The 19,714-nt window shown below is 35.4% G+C and overlaps 1 protein-coding gene across 2 annotated transcripts in view; it reads right to left on the bottom strand.

The window, feature by feature from the left end:
• Positions 1–499: 499 nt before the first annotated feature.
• Positions 500–19,714, bottom strand: part of DNAJC10 (DnaJ heat shock protein family (Hsp40) member C10) — a 55,579-nt gene continuing 36,364 nt past the window's right edge. For both annotated transcript variants that reach the window (XM_036858012.1, XM_036858013.1), the window contains 10 exons: positions 15,509–15,636; positions 15,088–15,204; positions 11,193–11,294; positions 9,807–9,962; positions 8,716–8,849; positions 8,002–8,055; positions 7,580–7,727; positions 3,677–3,796; positions 1,763–1,867; positions 500–623 (listed from right to left, as the gene is read on the bottom strand). In XM_036858012.1, the coding sequence (XP_036713907.1) occupies positions 612–623; positions 1,763–1,867; positions 3,677–3,796; positions 7,580–7,727; positions 8,002–8,055; positions 8,716–8,849; positions 9,807–9,962; positions 11,193–11,294; positions 15,088–15,204; positions 15,509–15,636 (1,076 nt within the window). In that variant the 3' untranslated portion in view covers positions 500–611. The remainder of the gene's footprint in view (positions 624–1,762; positions 1,868–3,676; positions 3,797–7,579; positions 7,728–8,001; positions 8,056–8,715; positions 8,850–9,806; positions 9,963–11,192; positions 11,295–15,087; positions 15,205–15,508; positions 15,637–19,714) is intronic.

Below are 19,714 nucleotides of genomic sequence, written 5' to 3'. Positions count from 1 at the left end.
CTTCACTATAATACAGCATGAAAATAGGGTATCTGTTTACTTTCCCACATTTTGAGTATGTTTTTTAAATGAAATACATGGTCAGATAATTTCAGAGATTTTTTTAGGAGAACAGGTGACTGAAAACCAAGTTCTCTTTTCAGGCCAGCCACAAAACTTGAATTGATAAAGTACACTTTGTATAACTTAGCATGTACGTAGATCATAGAGCAGGCTCATGTTTGAGCCAGCCAGCCTAAACATCTTTCTGTGGGTCAGCAATCTGTGACCCACGGGCTGAATGTGGCTTGTGGCCTATTTGTGTATAGCCTTGAGACTAAGAATGGTTTTTACATGTTTTAAAGGGTTGTAAACAAAATAAAAACAGAGAATATGTGACAAAGAACCATCTATGGTCTACAAAGCCTGAAGTATTTACAATCTGGCCCTTTACAGAAAAAGTCTGCAGACCCTTCATTTATATTAATGTTGTACAGAATTCAAGCAGTGCAATTACAAGTCCAAGGTAATGTTCATTTATTCCCATCCAGAACATAGTAACATTCTGAAAAGGTGGCTTCTGACGTCATCTGTCAATTTCTTTTCAATTTTTTTCTTCATTTTCAACATCATTAAAGTTCATCCTACAATAATAATGTAAAAGTGATTGAATTCCTTTCTCTTTCAACATCTAATGTTAAAAAGAAGTTAAAAATAATAAACTGACCTAAGTTTTACCTTTTCAAAAATAATTACTCAATATTCTTATTTAATAGATCAGATGAAGTATACCTCGCCTGTTATAACAATGGAAAAAGGGTATCTCACAATTCTCACCTGCCCACGGCAGATAATACCAATTATAACTTACCACACTTTCAAAGTCATACTTTGATGTGCTCTGTAACTTAATTTCAGTTAGCATATTCTACTTTATGACTCATGTTTTCGATTTCAAATGTTTCACTTGAGATAAGTCACAATTTTAAAAATAAAGCATCTTGAGAAAACAAACATAGCCAAAATATCAGAAAAACATTTTTGTTCACTGAAACAAAAAAAATAAAGTTTCATAACTAACTCTTTTCTATCTTTTAGATTTGGATAAAACATAATTCTTGAGGTAGGTTGTAAAGCTTCCTATACCAGGGTCTGTAGTTCTAATATGGATCTATAAAGCCAGACATCTCTAGCCCTCTTCAGAGGCTGTGCTGTTCTTTCGTCTTTTCACCTTATAGGGAAAGAATCGAAGAAACCTCATGTGTGACTGTATTAAATTCCATTCAGAAAGCACTCTAGCATTTGTAAACTCTTTGGCCTGTTTCTAAATATGTCCTAGAATGATACTGATTTAAAAAAGGAAAACATGAATAGCTCTCTGAAGAATAGCAGGAAAGAGGCTGCAATGCTTCTTGATAGATTAATAATTCAAGGGTGCGGGGCAAGATGAATACAGGTTTTAATACATCCTGACTATACCAAGAACAAAAGAAAACTTGCTCTCCAAAGTGTTATGAGGCTCAAATCAATGTGTTTACATTTGAGCAAATTTTAATAACTTATGACCATAGTCACTATTTTTCTGTTAAATGGTTTTACTTGTCCCAATTTCTAAGCATTTAAGTGTCCAGAGGCTAAATTTGTCATATTTTCCAAAGAAGAAATTTCTAACTACCTTATTAATTTTTAAAGCTTCATTTTACTGTTTATTGATACATATACTATATAGTAAGAATAAATTTAAATACTGTTTGCCAAAGTCAGCTCTAGATTTAGTCCTTACCTTATTTCTCTTTCCATGATTTTGGAGGTTTTCCAATTTTTCATATATTAAGGTAGTAATCTCTTTTGCATCTCTGGAATCTATTTGCTCTCCCCAAGTATTTCTCTAAAATTGAAAACATTCTTCTTATAACCTTTTAAGTATCTAATCAAAACATGACATTTCCATCTAAGAAACTTGATTAAATATTCCTTAAAGTTCCAAGTGTTTAAAACTTCAATTTCTTCAAGGAAATGCTGCTGCAAAAGCAGTTAACCAATAATTTACCTGAAATAAATACTAACAATACTTTTATGGAAACATGTAAATTAATACCTTGATTAAAAAATGCATTGCTAACTCCAAATGCCTCAAAACATCTAAATTGTTTAAGATGTCCCCAGAGGACTCAAAGCATTCTAATCTAAAGTCATTGGCATAGACAAAAACCTTGACCAACTACAACAGTGCAAAGCAATGTATATTTCCTGGTTCTCATCTGCCCACAGCAGGAAGGTGGCTAAAAAGCAGGGGAGAGGACAGGTCAATACACCCAGGCCCGCTTATTTTGGATCTGGAGCCACCTGTTTCCTTCTTCCTGGTGGGAACTCCAAACTGTATGCTAGGATTTTGTTTCTGTGTATAGCTGCTCACCTGGTTTGAATTTCTCACTTCAATCACCATTCTGCTTTGGCCTTGTCTGCTGGACTTCTGGATTCTACCCCTGCCTTTCCATTTGGACAGGGATATTTTGGGTCCTCATCTTATCCTCTGGACACATGGTAACATCATGTTTTCAAACAGCTCCCTGTATGGCCTGGTTAATTCTGCGACTGCTCATTATACTGATACTTCCCTAACATCATTCTACCTGAATAAGACGCCTATTTATGTCACCTAATTCTCAGGTGTTCTGAGAATTGGGAAGCTAGTGATTCCAAAGGAATTAAGATTCAGGCTCTGGTATAAAGCTCCTTTACTATCACTGAGTTCTGCTTACCCCAGACTGTTCTTAAGACAGAGATAGCTTCCTCATAAATCAAAATCCTTCACTGAAAAATCTAGATGTCTGACAAATCTACATTTCTGAAATTCATCATCTAATTTCTTTAGCTCTATTTCAAAATGTATTATAATCAAAAGTAAATAACACAAGATCTTAAACTGATATTCTTAAAAAGTATATATTAAAACATTTGAAATTATTTCAATGTTTTACGAGAAAACATGAATGCATGGCAGATATTTATTTTTATCACAGTTCTACTGTCAAAAATGTCTTATTCTTTTACTTGGGAAGACAGCAAAGGTCATGAGTCCTTTCAGTTAGCAATTATACTGGCTGAAAGATATATGCTTTTGTATCAATGACCATAGAGACCCACTGGTAATAAATGCCAAGTTTTCTTGTTTAAAAAAAAAAAAAAGCATATTGTCAGTGGCCCAAAAAACAAATTATGAATGAACCATGGAACCCTAACTTTTATTTTATAGTCTAAGCCATTAATAAGTATTCCTCAAGATAAATGCTCAGGTACTAAGGCTATTTCAAAAGTATTGACAGTATTCTCTTAATTTTCTCTTTCTTTCCTAGAAAAACTAATTATAAAGATAATATATGTTAATTCTATAAAAGTAGGAAATACAAAACTTCACAGAAAATAATTACCTTGAATTCTACCACCCACAGAAAACTACTATTAGTATTTTGGTGTGTCTATTTAGTAGTTCCCTATTCAGGAGTATAAAAATTTTAAGGCAATGGAGATCTTATCAACTGTGAGGCAGAAAAATCTTTGGAAATCCCTTGGTGTGTATGTGAAAAGAAGCTTGTTTCAGTGACATGCAGTGAAATTAAAAATGACAAAGGGAATGAAACTAGAAAAAAGCGTTACCTGCTAAAGGAAAGGCACACAGAAGAAGGCATGTACATACCTTTGCCCTTTCATAAGGATAAAATTTAACAGTTGGATAGGCTCTGATACCAGCTTTCTGGCAGGTTTGAGCATAAGCTTGACAGTCTACTTTTCCAGCTTTCACTTTTCCTTTAATCATCTGAAAAGAGAAAAATATGCTTTGCTATTCTCTTTGGCATATACTATTCTGGCAACCACAAAGCAATATGATACTAAAAATTTTAAATATATATAAATCTAAGGATTTGTTACTTAAAAAAAAGTTTTAATCATTTCCATTCAAACAAGATTGCTTCCAAATTCTTACTAGCTCTGAACTCTTATTTACCTAGCACAGCCCTGCCAATAGCAAATAAACTCTCCTTTGCCTTATCAAGAAAATTGAGAAGTTTTATCCTGAACTACTTCTTCGCCTTCCTCCTGTTACCCACAGTGTGTCTGTCACACCAGAAACGTCTCAGATTCTGTCCTCCACCTCCCTCAGGTCTCTGGTCTCATCTGCTGAGGCAGCACCCTTCCTCTCGTGGAAGGCTGACTATGTCTACATTCTCTGGTCCCTCTCTCTCAGAGCTCTTTCTCACTCTTCAGTATATACACACATGACCAAAAAAGAATTCCTTCCTTAATTGCCCTGGTTCCTCTAGCTACCACCCTGCTTCTTTCTTTCTCTCTTTTTTTTTTTATTTTAAATTTTTATTTATTTATTTTTTAAAATGTATGGCTTGTGTTGGGTCTTCGTTTCCGTGCGAGGGCTTTCTCTAGTTGTGGCAAGCGGGGGCCACTCTTCATCGCGGTGCACGGGCCTTTCACTATCGTTGCCTCTCTTGTTGCGGAGCACAGGCTCCAGACGCAGAGGCTCAGTAATTATGGCTCACGGGCCTAGCTGCTCCGTGGCATGTGGGATCTTCCCAGACCAGGGCTCGAACCCGTGTCCCCTGCATTGGCAGGCAGATTCTCAACCACTGCGCCACCAGGGAAGCCCCTCTTTCTCTTTTTGAGCAGTTTATTCTTTGACCACTTCCTCATCATCTACTTATTATCAACACATTTTAACTAGCTTCTGTTCTTACTGCTCCCTCCACTGAAACCACGAGAAGTTCACCCATGACTTCTATTTGGCCAAACTGAATGGACAATTTTCAGTCTCCTTTATGGGTATCTGTCACTACGGACCACACCTTTCTTTCCTCTTTTCTTTCTTGGCTTATCACTATTCTCTTGGCTACTCTACTCCTCTGGCTATTCTTCCTCATTTCTAGCATGGGGACCTCCTCCTACACCCGCCCCTCAAATTAAAATGTCCAATCACAGTTCTATCTCTCATCAACAATTTTTTTCACTGTGAAAAATCTCCCAGGGAGATTTTATAGACCTATCTGCTGCTGAACCCTATTATTCCCCTTGATTTCAGTCAACTAGGTACTGGCCTGTTTCACTTAAATAAGCACCTTAAACATACTATTTCTAAAATGAATCCTTTCGCCTTAGCCCACTACTCCTTCTGTCCAACTATTCACTCAGTTCAGGCCAGAAACTAGGGCCATCCTAGACTCCTTTTTCTACTACACTTATCATAAACAAATACCAAATCCTAGTCATTCTTATATCTCTCTTACACGTGTTCCATTCTTTCTATCACCACAGCCATAATCCTGGTTCAGGTTATCACCTCTCACTTCAGGACAATTAAAATATCTTTGCTACCTCTAATTTTGTCCCCAAGGCTGGGGTACTCAACAGGTGGACTAACTTGTGCTAGGGCACCAGCAAAAATGCATGCAGAAGCATGTATGCACGCATGCACACACACACACACACACACACACACTCATAGTGAAGGTCAGAAACATCTAGTTGACTTGTACTTTAGGTTACAGAAGGACACCATATTGTTTTTGGTGCTCTGATCTTTCTCTGATCTTGATGGCCCATGTTCAGTCCATTCAATGTGATCCTTCTAAAATATAAAATGGATCCTGACATATCCAACAGTTCTCTTCCAATGCTTATACAGAATACATTCCGAACAGTCTGAAAACAGTGAGGAAGAGTGTACAATGTGAATAGTGTAGGCAAGCAGACCAAACCATCTCCTTCTTGCCTATTTAAGAGCCTCAGTTTTTGCCACTCCCCTTCTGTCGTTATCTTCTGGTAATCCTGGACCAATAGTGGAGAAGCCTGAACATGCTCCACTGGCTTGTGTCCCTGTATCTTTGCAAATTCTGTCTTCTCTGTTTAGAGTACTCTCTAGCCAACCCTTTCAAAGCGCCACACTCCTAGTCATGTTGTAATTCTCATCTCAAATACTAACTTTTCTGTGGAGCCTTTTGTCTCCTCCTGGCATGACTCTGACTTTCTTCTTCCCATACTCTTGTTTCACTCTAATTTCACTATAGTAATGATCCTATTGATTTATATATATTTATTTGCATTTTATCTTCCCACTAGATTAAAATCTTGTTAAAGACATGGAATTTTTGTCTTTCCATTTTTTTAGCCCTAATATTTGGCATAATGCTACTTGGTGCTTAGGATTTGCTGAATGACCTTTTTAATAATTTTCTGCTATATGCAAGATATTGCTGCATTGCAAAATATATAACTAAGTTTTTAAGGGATAAGGGAACAAAACATTTTTGTTAGACTTATTGGAGAAAAAGGAAGCATAAGAGGAAACGAAGATATAAGTAGAAAAAAATGAATAACCTCTTATTTCAAAGACCAGTCAATAACTAAAACAATGTTTTATGGCTCCATAGGACTTTGAAATCCTTTTGCTAAAAAATTCCCCCGGCTTGGGATGTTGTTCACCTTTTGTTTTAGACTGGTGGAACTGGTACTGACTTTCTCATTCTAATGAATACTTCAGAGCCAAAGGCAAAGTTCCTTCAGTAAAGAGGTGAGGAAGCTATCAGTCTGGATGAGGCCACTGACAGGACTGTTATGACAGAAACACCAAAACAGACTGCATTTAGTTTAATTTTATAAGCGTTTACTGAGTTAAGACACAGGGGATTTACAGATAGATGAGACATGTATCTTGTCCTCAAAAGCTCATAGTTTTATAGAGGAGAAAGATATCTAAATATATAGTTAACATGCATTGTATAAGCACACTGACGGAGTACATGATATCCAGGTGACACTGCTTAAGTGGGAAGGTTAGAGAATACATAATGCCATTGGAGCTGGGTTTTGTATGATAGGGAGAAAAAAAATCCAGATGACCAAGGTAAGGAAAAGGCATTTTAGAGAGGAAACAGCATGTACCTAAGGGTACTTGTTCAGAGAACCTGGAGTACTTTGTTGTGCCTGGAGTGTAAGGTGTGAGGTCAGGGAGAGAGATAAAGCTGAAGAGGTCAGAAGGGTCACATCAGAGATTTGTAGTCAAGGATGCAGGTCAAGTAATGTGGTTAACAGGAAGCCACAGAAGGCGATATTTCAGAAAGATCATCAGGGTGGAACTGAAGAAGGTAGACTGGCAATATGAGACTTGTTAAGAGGCACATATGATTGAGTCTAGATGAGAGATGACGAAGGCTTGAACAAAAGGCTAGCAGAGGAGATGATAGGAGACGACAGATTTGAAAGGCATTTAGGAGATAGAACTGATAGGATCTAGTGACTGCCTGGATGGCAGCAGAGTAATGGTGACAGGAAGAAAATAAGGAACAAGCAGAAGAAGTGAGGTTTCTGGCTATTTTGGTTAAGAAGACAATGTCAACCAAGATAAGGATGTTAGCTAAAAGCTTTAATAAAGAAGGAAGAAATCTACTGCAAAGATAATAATCACAGAAATGGAACAGAGTTTTTTAAATTCAGAGGAAACTTTGAAGAAATAAAATTATATTTGCTATGTCTTATCTAATTATTAAAACATGCCAGTGACCACAACTTATTTAAGTAGATAGACATGACTTACCCTAGCCAAGAGCTCAAACTCTGGAGCAAAGTTTTGGCAAGGTCCACACCAAGGAGCATAGAAATCAACCACCCAATGGTTTTTCCCTTGTAAAACTTTTTCATTGAAAGTCTGAGGTGTTAGATCTATAGATGCTTGAGGTAAAAATCTGTGACAAGGGATGAAAATTATTTTTCATTATACAAAACCAAAGCAAACATCTAAAATAGAATATTGCAAATCTTTCTAAGTTAAATGACTTCAAACAATGACAATGTAATAATGTAATAAAGCACAACCTTATCTTGGTAAATTATAATTCTTTACTAAGTACTTTAAAATGCTAGAACCCTTAAACAACTTAGTAAATTTAGCTAGACATGAGAGGAAGGTAAATAGCATTGAATATAATTTAAACAATGATACATATTTTAATTACTCACCCTAGACCCCAGATTCTTAGGGAATAAGCATCTCTATTCCAACCATTGTAACTACTGAAAGAAGAAAAAATATGTAAGTTGTAGACAGTTATTTTCTATTATTGGACATGTTCAGGAAACAATCTCTTTGTAGCAATTTAAAAGATAAGTTTAGTTGACTGACTTCATCTAGCATCTCTTTTCTCAGATATACCTAGCTGCAAATACTGCTTACATGGCGGCTTTCCAAATATATTTTTCTCTAGTCTCGATGTCTTTTTGTACTCTGGACAGACCTGAATGTTTAGCTGCCTGCTGGACATCTCCTATATATCTGTGGTAATGGCAAAACTCAAAATCTCCAAGGCTTTACTTTCTGAACCTTTATTCCAGTTATTACTGTCTGTCAAATTCCTACCCACTTTTTAAGACCCATGAGAACTAGTGGAAATAATGTGAGCAAAAACCCTCTGGTAGAATACCTGAAACCAAACAGGGGCTTAATAAATGTTCTTCCTCTCCTCATTTTCTTTACTAGATTGTCAGCTTCATGATCAGTGGGACTATTCAATTCACTTTTCATCTTGTAAATTTCTCATTAGCACACTATCTTAAACATGGTGGGCTCCCAAAAATACTGGTGGTTTAACTTTTATTTAGTTAGGATAACTTTAAAATTTTAACTGTATAAATAAATGATTATATAAACATCTTCAAATTTTAGAGAACACTTACTGATATTGATAAGCTTTATTTGATTTTGGGGGAAAAAATCTTATCTCAGGGTATCTCCGAACATTTTCCTGGGAACAAAAAGAATGATATTGTTGGCAGTCTATACTGCCCACATTGATCAGTCCAGTTAATGTCTACAAAAGAAAAAAAGATCAAAGTAATTAGAATAAAATTACTATAACTATTTTATATATGTTTACAATAGAGAAATAGTCATTGTGAGATGATTATTATATTATTTGTCAGTGATTTTCACCAAATAAAAATGGGTAAGGGCTTAAAACATAATAGAACATTTATAGTAATGCACTGGAAATCTAATTTTGTAGTCAAGAACTTATTACAATTATTGCAGATTAAATAATTGATTTTGTTCATCTATGGCATGGGGAAAATTGTGCAGTTATAAAATTCAAAGTGTTAGAAACCAAGAACTAATGAAGTTCTTTGCAATGGTATTTCAGAGTTACTTTGTCAAATGCAGCCATGGGTCACAGATAGCATACTGAGTCACGCCCAAATTTAAAAATTTTATTGAAAAGAGCAGAAAATTATATTATTATGAATTTAAGATACCAGAAATAATCTTAACTCTTAGGTTTGTTTATTATTTATCTTAGAAATAAATACAAAATAGTAATTTCATTTTCCATTCTGGTATTTAAATAATTTGTTTCCGATCCTTCATGATTTATACCGCTCTGTAGGAAATTTAAAAATCTGTTTTATTGATCAAGGCTATTTTTTTCTTACTTTAAAGTCTCACAATATTGTGAAGAAACTGTATCTTTAAGCTCTAAAAATGAAGAAGTAGAAAAAATGTTAATAGGAAATAAAGGAGATCTTTGTGTTGATGCTGGCAGAAATTTGGTCAAATATACACCAAATGACATAGAAAAAAGGGTAATTATTCTATACTATGCATATACCAGACAGAAGCAGAGTTGAAATCTAATTGGTATATAAAAAGTGATCAGAACTTTTATTAAGTGATAATCTAGAGGTGGGTTCACTCATCTCAGTTTCAAAATAATTGTTAAATAAACATTCTTAGTAAATGTTAAGATTTACAATAAACTATTTTACTACACCCGGGCCATTCTTTTCCATTCTGGCATTAAGACTTGACACGGATGACACCATGGAGAATAGAAATCAACCATCCAGACTTCGTCATGTTTTCTTTGTTTAACTAGTTCATTGAAAGTGGTGGGTGTCAATGAGATCACTGAAGGATTCATAAGATCCTAAAGAGAATACAGCGTTCATTGTAACAGACATAAAAAGGAGTAGTTCATATATTCTTAGCAAATTGTTGGTATATGTCATTTAGTAAGGTTCCTGTTTCTGAATAATCAAAAGATACATTAGGATATATAAAGAGAATCTATAGTGAATTATTTTAAAAAGTAAGAAATGATCCTTAATTTATTTTTTAAGTTTGGATTTTGCCCATCAGTCTCATTAAATCAAGGTATATTTTCTTATTTCTATACATCACTAAAATCATCTTAGGTAGAGAAAAGAGGCAACTTTAATTAAGGTTAGAGGTAGATGAGGCAAGAGTTCCAAGAGCTGCCCAGATGTCTACACAGGCCATATAGTTCTTTTTGGAACCAATAATTGGTTTGGAAATGACCCTTTAATTATTTATGGAAAGCCTACTATTCTATTTTTCTGACATTCCGACTTGAGATACTGCACAACCTCAGATCACTTGCTCCAAATGCTGTTTTAACAGAGCTTCAGTCTATCATGATTGGGTAATACTAATGAAGATGTTTGCTTCCCTGGGGAAACAATCAAAAACAACACAAAACAAGAAACTACTACTTTGGAGGAGGAGGGAGAGATGAGCAGGACAGAAAGTAGAATGGTCACTGCACGGATAATAAGCTAGAATTGTTCATTTCTTTCTTAGGAGTTCCCCTGTAACTATTTTAGTCAATTAAGACTATTAGTGAGAAAAAAGGAGATGCTGTAGATGCAGAGCACTTCTGGGCTAATAACACAGCAGGCTCGGCATAAGCTGCCTGGGCTTGAAGAAGCCCTCCGTTGGCGGTTGGGGTAAGACTGTCCTTAGCCACATATTTCTTGGAATTATCCAAGAATGGGGCTCACTGCTTATCTCATCTATATGGGACCGAAAAGAAATAATCTGTGGTAATTCTACCTGAGAAAACAGGGAAAGGGGGTGACAAGGCTTTATGTAAAAGTTACAATTTCATGTGGTAATAAATAATTGTGTCCATAAGTACAAAGCACTATACTAGGTAACAAACAAAACATATACTTGCTATAAACTCTGGGAATAAGTCTATAATATTTAAAAGAGTAGAAAATTTAACAAATTAATGTTGTCAGGAAATGTTTTGGCATAAAAAGAACAAATCCTATTATTAAACACTATCAAATATTCATACAAAGTGTAAACATACATGGAAGGATTTATAGCCACAGGCTATAACTTAAAATACCTCTACGAACTCCAAGATCTGTTCAGCAGAGTGATGTCCTTCATATTCATGAATGTTGGACTGGTTGAATACCACTGTTGTTGGATAAGCCTGAATGTTATACTGTTAGGAATGAGAATACAAATTAAACAAAGATTTTATACACTTTACCCAATTGTTTCAAATTCATAAATAACCAGCTTGCCTTTATTTAAGTAACAACAACAAGATTTTAAAAACTCATTGCTAAACTGCCGGTGACTGAAAAATTTTAGCCTGGCCAGATTTAGCAAAGGAAATAGATTTATTGTTGTACTCCTGAGTATCTGATCCTTATTTATAGTTACTCCATTAGCCATAAAATCCACAGGCACCGAAACACTGAGAAGTGAGGATGGGTAATTATTAGCTTGGTCCTCTTCTGCTCTCCTGAACCAAGGTGGATGAGGATGTAAACAGCAGACTAATCTCTAGCTTGAGTGTTTTTTTTTTTAATACCATAATAAACACTCCAATTTGTTTAGAAGTAGAAAAAAAAATCAAGGAAATAAAAATAGCAAGAATAGGGAAATAAATTAATAATTCATGTGTATAGAACCATATTTTAGGTTAAAGAATTACGAATCATGCCCTAAAAATGAGGTCACTTTTTATTCTTTGTTCAAGTCAGCTTTTATGGTAAAAAATACTATAATTTCCTCCTCAGAATTAGTATGAACACTAATCCAGAAAGCACTTCTCTAAAGTTTTTCTTCTTATTTTTTTAAAAAGTTATAAAGAGATCCCTATCTGTGGATTTGCGGTAGCTGAACTTTGCATCCTCAAAGTTGAAAAGCACTCATTAGCAAATTGGAATCTTTGACTAGGATTCAAAAATAGTTTTAGAAAAAACAATGGAAACATTTATCAAACTTTCATAAATGAGCACAAATAACCCATTAGATGAACAAAACAATAATTTTATCTAACATTTGACAAGTCCTTATTATGTGCTGAGCACCTTTTTAGCACTGACACGTGGAGTTTCTCATCTGTTCCTCACAACAATTCTATTCAGAAGCTAAAATTACTAAGTCAACTTTATAGATGAGGAAACTGAGGTACTGAGAGGCTAAGTGACTTGGTCAAGTTAACCAATTAGTGAGTAGTGAATCCTGACCTCTATTCCAGGTGAATTTGATGCAATAGTTTTAAATCTTTAAACTTTGCTTAATTATCTATAGGATGTTTAAAAGTTGAGATTAAAAGTAGAAAAACTACAGGAATTCAAATTAATTAGTTTATCACAATTTTTTATCTTTGCTTAACACCTTTTTAAAGTCGCATACAAGGCATTCAAAACCAAAGAAAGGCCTTATTTATTTCATTTTTAAAATTTATTTTAATGAAATTTCAAACATAATGAAAAGAGAATAATCTAACAAACACTCACGTATACCTCTGCTACATTTAAGGATGATTAACTTTTCTGCCATTCTGGCAGACTGTTGAAAGTTCTTTCTTGATCCCATTTCCTTTCCTCCCTGACACCAGGAAAGAGCATGTATCCAATCCATTGATGTTTTACACTTTGGCTACATGCATATGTATCCCTAAGCAGTATATTGTAATGTTTCAGCACTTATAAATAAACTTTCTATAATTTCATCATACTCTATACGATTCTGCAACCTGCTTTTTTCATTATATTCTTGAGATTTACCCATGCTGGTAAAGACAGATCTAGTTTTAAGTCCTCTATGGTTATTCCACTCTGTGACTGGATAATGTATTTATTCATATACTTGCTATTGTCAGCTAAATTTAAAAAAAACTTGATGGATGGGGAGGGTGTATGACTATTGCTATAATTTGTACTTTCTTGATGACTAGTGAAGTCAAACATTTTCCATATTTATTGAATTTCCTCCATTACAAAATGTCTGTACACTTTCTCATTTTTCTTCTATTTAAAAAAAATTGATTTGTAGTCTTTAAATATTCTGGACAGTAAGGTTTTGTCAGTTATATGTGCTGCAAATATTTCCTCAGTCTGTTGTTTGCTTTGACTTTATAATGTCTCTTTCTTTGGCAATAGTTTTAACATTTAATGTAGCCAAATTCATTCCCATTCATAATTTTTATCCTTAGTGTATGTGTGCCTACATAGGCATGTATGTCTATGTGGAATGAAATTGTTCCTCACACAGATGCATAAAGATTTCACCCTACATTTACTTCTATTATGTTTTTAAAACACATTCTTTTTTTAAAAAAATTGAGGTATAGTTGATTTACAATATTGTTTTAATTTCAATTGTACAGCAAAATGATTCAGTTTTATATATATGTATTTCAGATTTTCCACTAGAGCTTATTACAAGATATTGAATATAATTCCCTGTGCTATACAGTAAGTCTTTGTTGCTTATCTGTTTTATGTATAGTAGTGTGTATCTGTTAATCCTGTACCCCATCTGTCCCCCTCACAAGCTTTGGTAACGGTAAGTTTCTGTGAGCCTGTTTCTGTTTTGTGTATATACATTCGTATATTTTTAGATTCCACATGTAAGTGATTTCATGTAATATTTGGCTTTCTCTGTCTGACTGACTTCACTAAGTATAATACTCTCTAGGTCCATCCATGTTGCTGAAAATGGCAATATTTCATTCTTTTTAATGGCTGAGTAATATTTCATTATACACACACACATATCTTCTTAAGCCAACTGTCTGTTGATGGGCACTTGGGTTGTTTCCATGTTTTGGCTATTGTAAATAGTGCTGCTGTGAACACCAGGGTGCACATATCTCCTCAAATTAGTTTTTGCTTTTTCTGGATATATATCCAGGAGTGGGATTGCTGGATCATATGACAGCTCTATTTTTAGTTTTTTAAGGAAACTTCATACTGTTTTCCATAGTGGCTGCACCAATTTATATTCTCACCAACAGTGTACGAGGGTTTCCTTTCCTCCACACCCTCTCCAGCATTTATTATTGTTTGTATACTTTTTGATGACAGCCATTTTGACTGGTATGAGGTTATACCTCATTATAGTTTTAATTTGCATTTCTCTAATAATTAGTAAGTTGAGCATCTTTTCATATGCCTGTTGGCCATCTGTATATCTTCATCATAATAATTACTGAAAATCATCAGATATCCAGTGTTCAAGTTTCCCCAATTATCTCTATTTTTTTTTTCTGGAGTTAGTTTATTTGAACTACATCAAAACAAGGCCTAGACACTGCATTTGAATGATATGTCTTGCAAGTCTTTTTCATCTCTTTTTTCCTTCTTTCAATGTATATATCCAATAAACTGGTGTTTGTCCTGTAAAGTTCTCTACATGCTGGGACTTGAAGATTGTATGTACCTGGTGTCACTTGACATGTTCCTCTGTCATTGGATTTCCTATACACTGATATCTGGAGGCTTGATTTGATCTAGGTTTTTTTTTTCCCCAAGGATATTTTATAATTTCTAGTTCTTCCTAAACTGAAGAGTATTTATTAACCTAAGAAAATATTTTGTATGTAAACAAAAGTTAAGAAGCTTGTTTAATTTCTATTAACTACACTTAAAAGACAAAGAATAAAAACTATAGACCACCAAAAGGCAATATTAAGTTAAAAAAAAATAATTGAAAAATCGAATAATTATGTATTTTATCAAGTCAACTAAATATTTTTCTGAGTTTCATAAATAAGACCCTGTCTACATTGAACCACATATTATCTATATACATTTAGTCCAATCATAATTTTATATCATTTTGTTGAAGTTATTCCTTTAAATAATTTGCTACTACTCTAAATGTTAGATGTACATTTTAAAGTTATTTTATTGCTTTAACCTTAGGCTGCCAAAACATGTTTTACAAATGTTTTACAAAAACATTAATTAGAATAAATTTTTTATACTTTGCCTTACCATGTTACAGAGTCCCTCATGAACTGTACAATCTAATGTACCAAACTTAAGTTGACCGTAAAGATGCTTTGATGCTTTTCGTAACTCTGGCAATAAAGCTCGACATGGTGGACACCACTATGAAAGAAAAAATATTCGTAAGCACTGAGCCAAATGAAACAAAAAAACACACACCATTTTTACAACAAGCAAATGCTAAGTAAGACAAACCATACTTAGTTACAAATCTTATGCATTTATATTCTCAGTCCTTGGAGGGGAGGGGCAAGTATATCAGCCTTTCTTAGAAGTAATATGTGACAGTGGCCAAACTGAGTAACATGATTCTAATATTCATGGTTCAAGGTTACCCAGAAAATGTTTTTTTGCTGTGACAAGAGAAAATGACAATATTGAAATTTGACAGATAAACATAACTTACAGGGGCAAAAAAATCAACTAGCCATGGTTCTTTGTCATTGGCAGGAAAATTTTGAGGTCCCAGTGTGGTAACATGAGAATTAACACTTTCTTTGGCAAAGGCAAGTATATCATAAAGAATCTTCTTTCCTTTGAAACAGAGAAAGAGAAAAATTAAAATCTACATTCTGTCTTTTTATCCATAGAAACATTTCAAAGCTTTTGTACTTGAAATATTAAAGAGAAGATAAACTTATTAACAAATAGATTTTGTTGAGGTTTTAGTGTTCTGTATACTATATATACATAGGTTTGCTCTGCCAGGAGAAACCTTTCCTTTACTCTGTTTCTTAGAGGATCAGATAAAATGTCAAGATCTCTTTGAAAAGTTCCTTCATCCTTAGAGGCAGAATAATTTCCTTGCAGTGTTGAGTTCTTTTTGCTCACCTGAACTACTGTTATAGCCTCTTAAATCTGTTTCTTCAACCTAGACTTCTCTTATGAATTCAAAACCTGTATTACCAACTGCCCAGTGGAAATATTTACCTGGATGTCATATAAACATTTTAAACAAAATATATCCAGATTGAAGTTGAGCTATTTTCCCCTAAACTTGCTCCTTTTCTCACCTTCCCTACCTTGGCAATGGCATAATCATCCACTAGGTGCCTAAATAAGATTTCCCAGAGTTATTCTTGCCTTCTTTCTTTGCCCTTGTATCATAGCTCCATCTCTTACCATCTCCAACCCCAATTTAGGCTACTGCCTAAATTTAGTCTGACCTACTGAAATAACCAAGCTGGTCTTTCTGTTCTGCCTTCCTTAGCTAATTCATTTTCTACATTGCTACCACAGGCAAGTTAAAAAAACATTCATCTGATCATGTTGTCCCCTTGCTTAAAGACCACTGCCTAAAGAATATACTCCTTGGCTTGGCAAATAATAGCTTTCTTAGGACCAGCACATAGTCCATTTTCCCACGTGCCCTCTGATTTATTCACTCGATAGTCAATATGAAGTCAAGCACCTATTATGTGTCAGGTCCTGTTTTAAATGCCATAGTGCATGCAAAATTAAAAAAGATACAGACCTTCTCCTTAAGGAGTTCACAGGCCAGTAGAAGAGAGAGAGAGAGATTTTCATAAATATTTAAATAGAGTGATAAATGACACCACATTCTCCTGCTTTTTTTCTCACTCTTTAGCTGCTGCTGCTTGAATTGCTTCAAGAATTCTATCTTTGACAGTCCCTTAAAAGTGACCCATAGGGCCCTGATTTTGTCTCTCTATGCACTTTTGACAAGTTCATACTCACCCATGGCTTCAATTACCATTGATATGATGATCATTTGTATCTACAGTTTTAGCCCAAACTCTTCTCCTAAGGACCAGGCCTATATTCAACTGTGAACTGGGGGTGTCTACTCCATGGCACCTCCTCCCCCAGTGTTCTCTTCCTCACAGAATGGTGCAATCAGTCACTCAGTTGCTAATTCACCACATCAGAAGCCTGGGTTTCCTTTTCTTATTCCCCTACATCTAAACGCAATCACTGGGGCTTCCCTGGTGGCGCAGTGGTTGAGAATCCGCCTCCCAATGCAGGGGACACAGGTTCGATCCCTGGTCCAGGAAGATCCCACATGCTGCGGAGCAACTAAGCCCGTGCGCCACAACTACTGAGCCTGTGCTCTACAGCCCGCGAGCCACAACTACTGAAGCCTGCAACGCCCTAGAGCCGGTGCTCCACAACAAGAGAAGCCACTGTAATGAGAAGCCCACGCACTGCAATGAAGAGTAGTCCCCGTTCACCGCAACTAGAGAAAGCCTGCACACAGCAACGAAGACCCAATGCAGCCAAAAAAAAAAAAACACACACACACACACACACAAAAACAAAAAAAACCCCACAATCATCAAGTTATACTGATTTTGTATTCTTGGTATTTAAAAACTCTGTCCACTTCTTTTCATCCACATTACCACTATTTAGATAAGGTAGCCATCTCCTCTTACATAAATGACTGCATCAGACTTCTACCTGCTCTCCCTTCATCCAATTTTTGTTTCTATCCATTCTAGGCAGCCAGTCGCCTTTATAAAATGTAGAACTAGTTAAATCGTATCTCTGCTTAAATCCATGAATCCCTCTGCTTTGCCTCCAGGATAGAGTCCAAGTTACTTTACCTGACAGAGGAAACACATAATTTGGACCCCTGGTGCCCTCTCAAGCCTCAAGTCTCATTCCTTTCCACACTCAACATTCCAGTTATCCTGAAATTCTTGCTTTCTAAGAATGAATGAGGTACCCTTTCATTTCAGAGGCCATGAATACATTTGCTGGTTCCTGGGCTTGGAATGTGTTTAACACCTCTTTATTTGTATAACCACTACTTCTACTTTAGATCTCAATGAAGAGCTTGCTTTCTCTAACCTCAGAAAATTATTCCATCTATATGTTCTGCCTAAGTGCAACCCATACTTATCTCTTATGGTAGTCAGTCTCCAAGATAGCCCCCAATGATCCCTACCTCAGGTTCTCATACCATTGCTGTACCAGCGTTGGTGTATGTGACCAATAGGATATGGTGGATGTGACGGTTTATATTATCTGAGATCAGATTATCATTGCTTTGTTTGTGTGTGTGTGTGTGTGTGTGTGTGTGTGTGTGTGTCTCTCTCTCTCTCTCTGATAATTCATTCTGAGAGAAGTAAGTAGCTGTACAGAGAGTCCCACCTGGTAAGGAACTGAGGCCTCCTGACTATGCCATGAGTCAGCTTAGAACCAAATCTGCCAGCCTCAGTCTAACCTTCAGATGACTGTAGTCCTTACCCACCCTGACTGCAACCTCATGAGAAAAACTGAGCCAGACCACTCAGCTAAGCTGTTCTCAGATTCCTCAACACCAGAAACTGTGTGAGTTAATAAATGTTTGTTGTTTTAAGCTGCTAAGTTTTGGGGTAATTTATTACTCAGAAATAGATAATACTCCTCACTTCAGACATTTTAAAAGTTGCCCATCTACTTGTCTGTTTTCTCTACTAGTTCATAATGTTCATAATAAACACCTATTTAAATCCAATACTCAATACCTATTTAAATCCAAAGAAATAATACAAGTTATGCTATAAAGTTAGTGACAACATACGAAAGGAAGTACTTGGGTATTCACTGTATATTACAGGGAGAAAATGCTTTATGCAAAGTTTTGAAGGGTGACTTGGAGTTTGCTAAATATTTTGAGGGGCAAGAAGAAATGATTACAATGCAGGAGGAAGAAAACAATCTTGTGTAAAGGCACAGGAGCGAAAGAACATATTTTCAGTGATCCACAAGTAGCGGAGCTAAGATTATTGGGAGGGGTAGAGGTAGGAGATGAGGCAGAGGAAGATGAGGCAGAGGCAGATAGTGAATGTACCCTATTAATTTAACAATTATTTACTGAGCTACTATGCACCAGCATCCTAGGTGCTGGAAGTACAGTGGTGAGCAAGACAGACAAAGTCATTGCTCCTATGCTAAGGATCTGAAGTTTATTCTAAAAGAGATCAGGAGATTCAAGGCAAAAAAGTGACACGTGAATGTTCTAGGTATTCCAGGGTAATAAATCTGCAAATAAAACAAGTAATTAATTGTAAAGAGAAAATGCTATGAGACAATTATATTGGAGAATATTAAAGAAGATGAAGGAGATAATGGACCTGAAATAAGGCAGCGAGGGGGAATCTATGAGAAATATTCCAGAGGTGAAAAAGAACAGAACTCCATTATTAAAACTTGGGTCATTTCCAGCACTTTCAGGAGGTGGCATAGTTTAGCGTGGCTATAAGCCTATGCTTTGGAGTCAGACACATTTGGATACAAAATCTACCTTGACCAATTACTAGTTGTCATGGGCAAGTTACTTTATCTTTCTGAGCCTCAGTTTTCTCCCTTGCTGGGTTGTTGTGAAGATAAAAATGGATATGCACAATATGCAAATTCTTTTAGAAAAACATCTGATTTATAAAAGATACTGAATAAACAGTAGTTACTGTTAAGTTTATCTTGTCAAGTCTTTGCTCACAGAATTCCTTCAGTCTACAGGGCCTCACTTGTTTTTCTCTTATTTGCTTTGGGAAATTGAGTATTCAAATGTCATTTTAATTCAAAGATCACCTCCTGACCTATACTATGCAAAAGTCTCTTTATCTTATAATTTATACATAATGACTATTACAATGATTTTCAT

Source organism: Balaenoptera musculus, chromosome 7 (genome assembly GCF_009873245.2).
Source record: "Balaenoptera musculus isolate JJ_BM4_2016_0621 chromosome 7, mBalMus1.pri.v3, whole genome shotgun sequence".
In the NCBI taxonomy this organism is placed as follows: Eukaryota; Metazoa; Chordata; class Mammalia; order Artiodactyla; family Balaenopteridae; genus Balaenoptera; species Balaenoptera musculus.
Note: the sequence above shows the minus strand (reverse complement) of the source record. Positions and strands in the feature narration are given on the sequence as shown.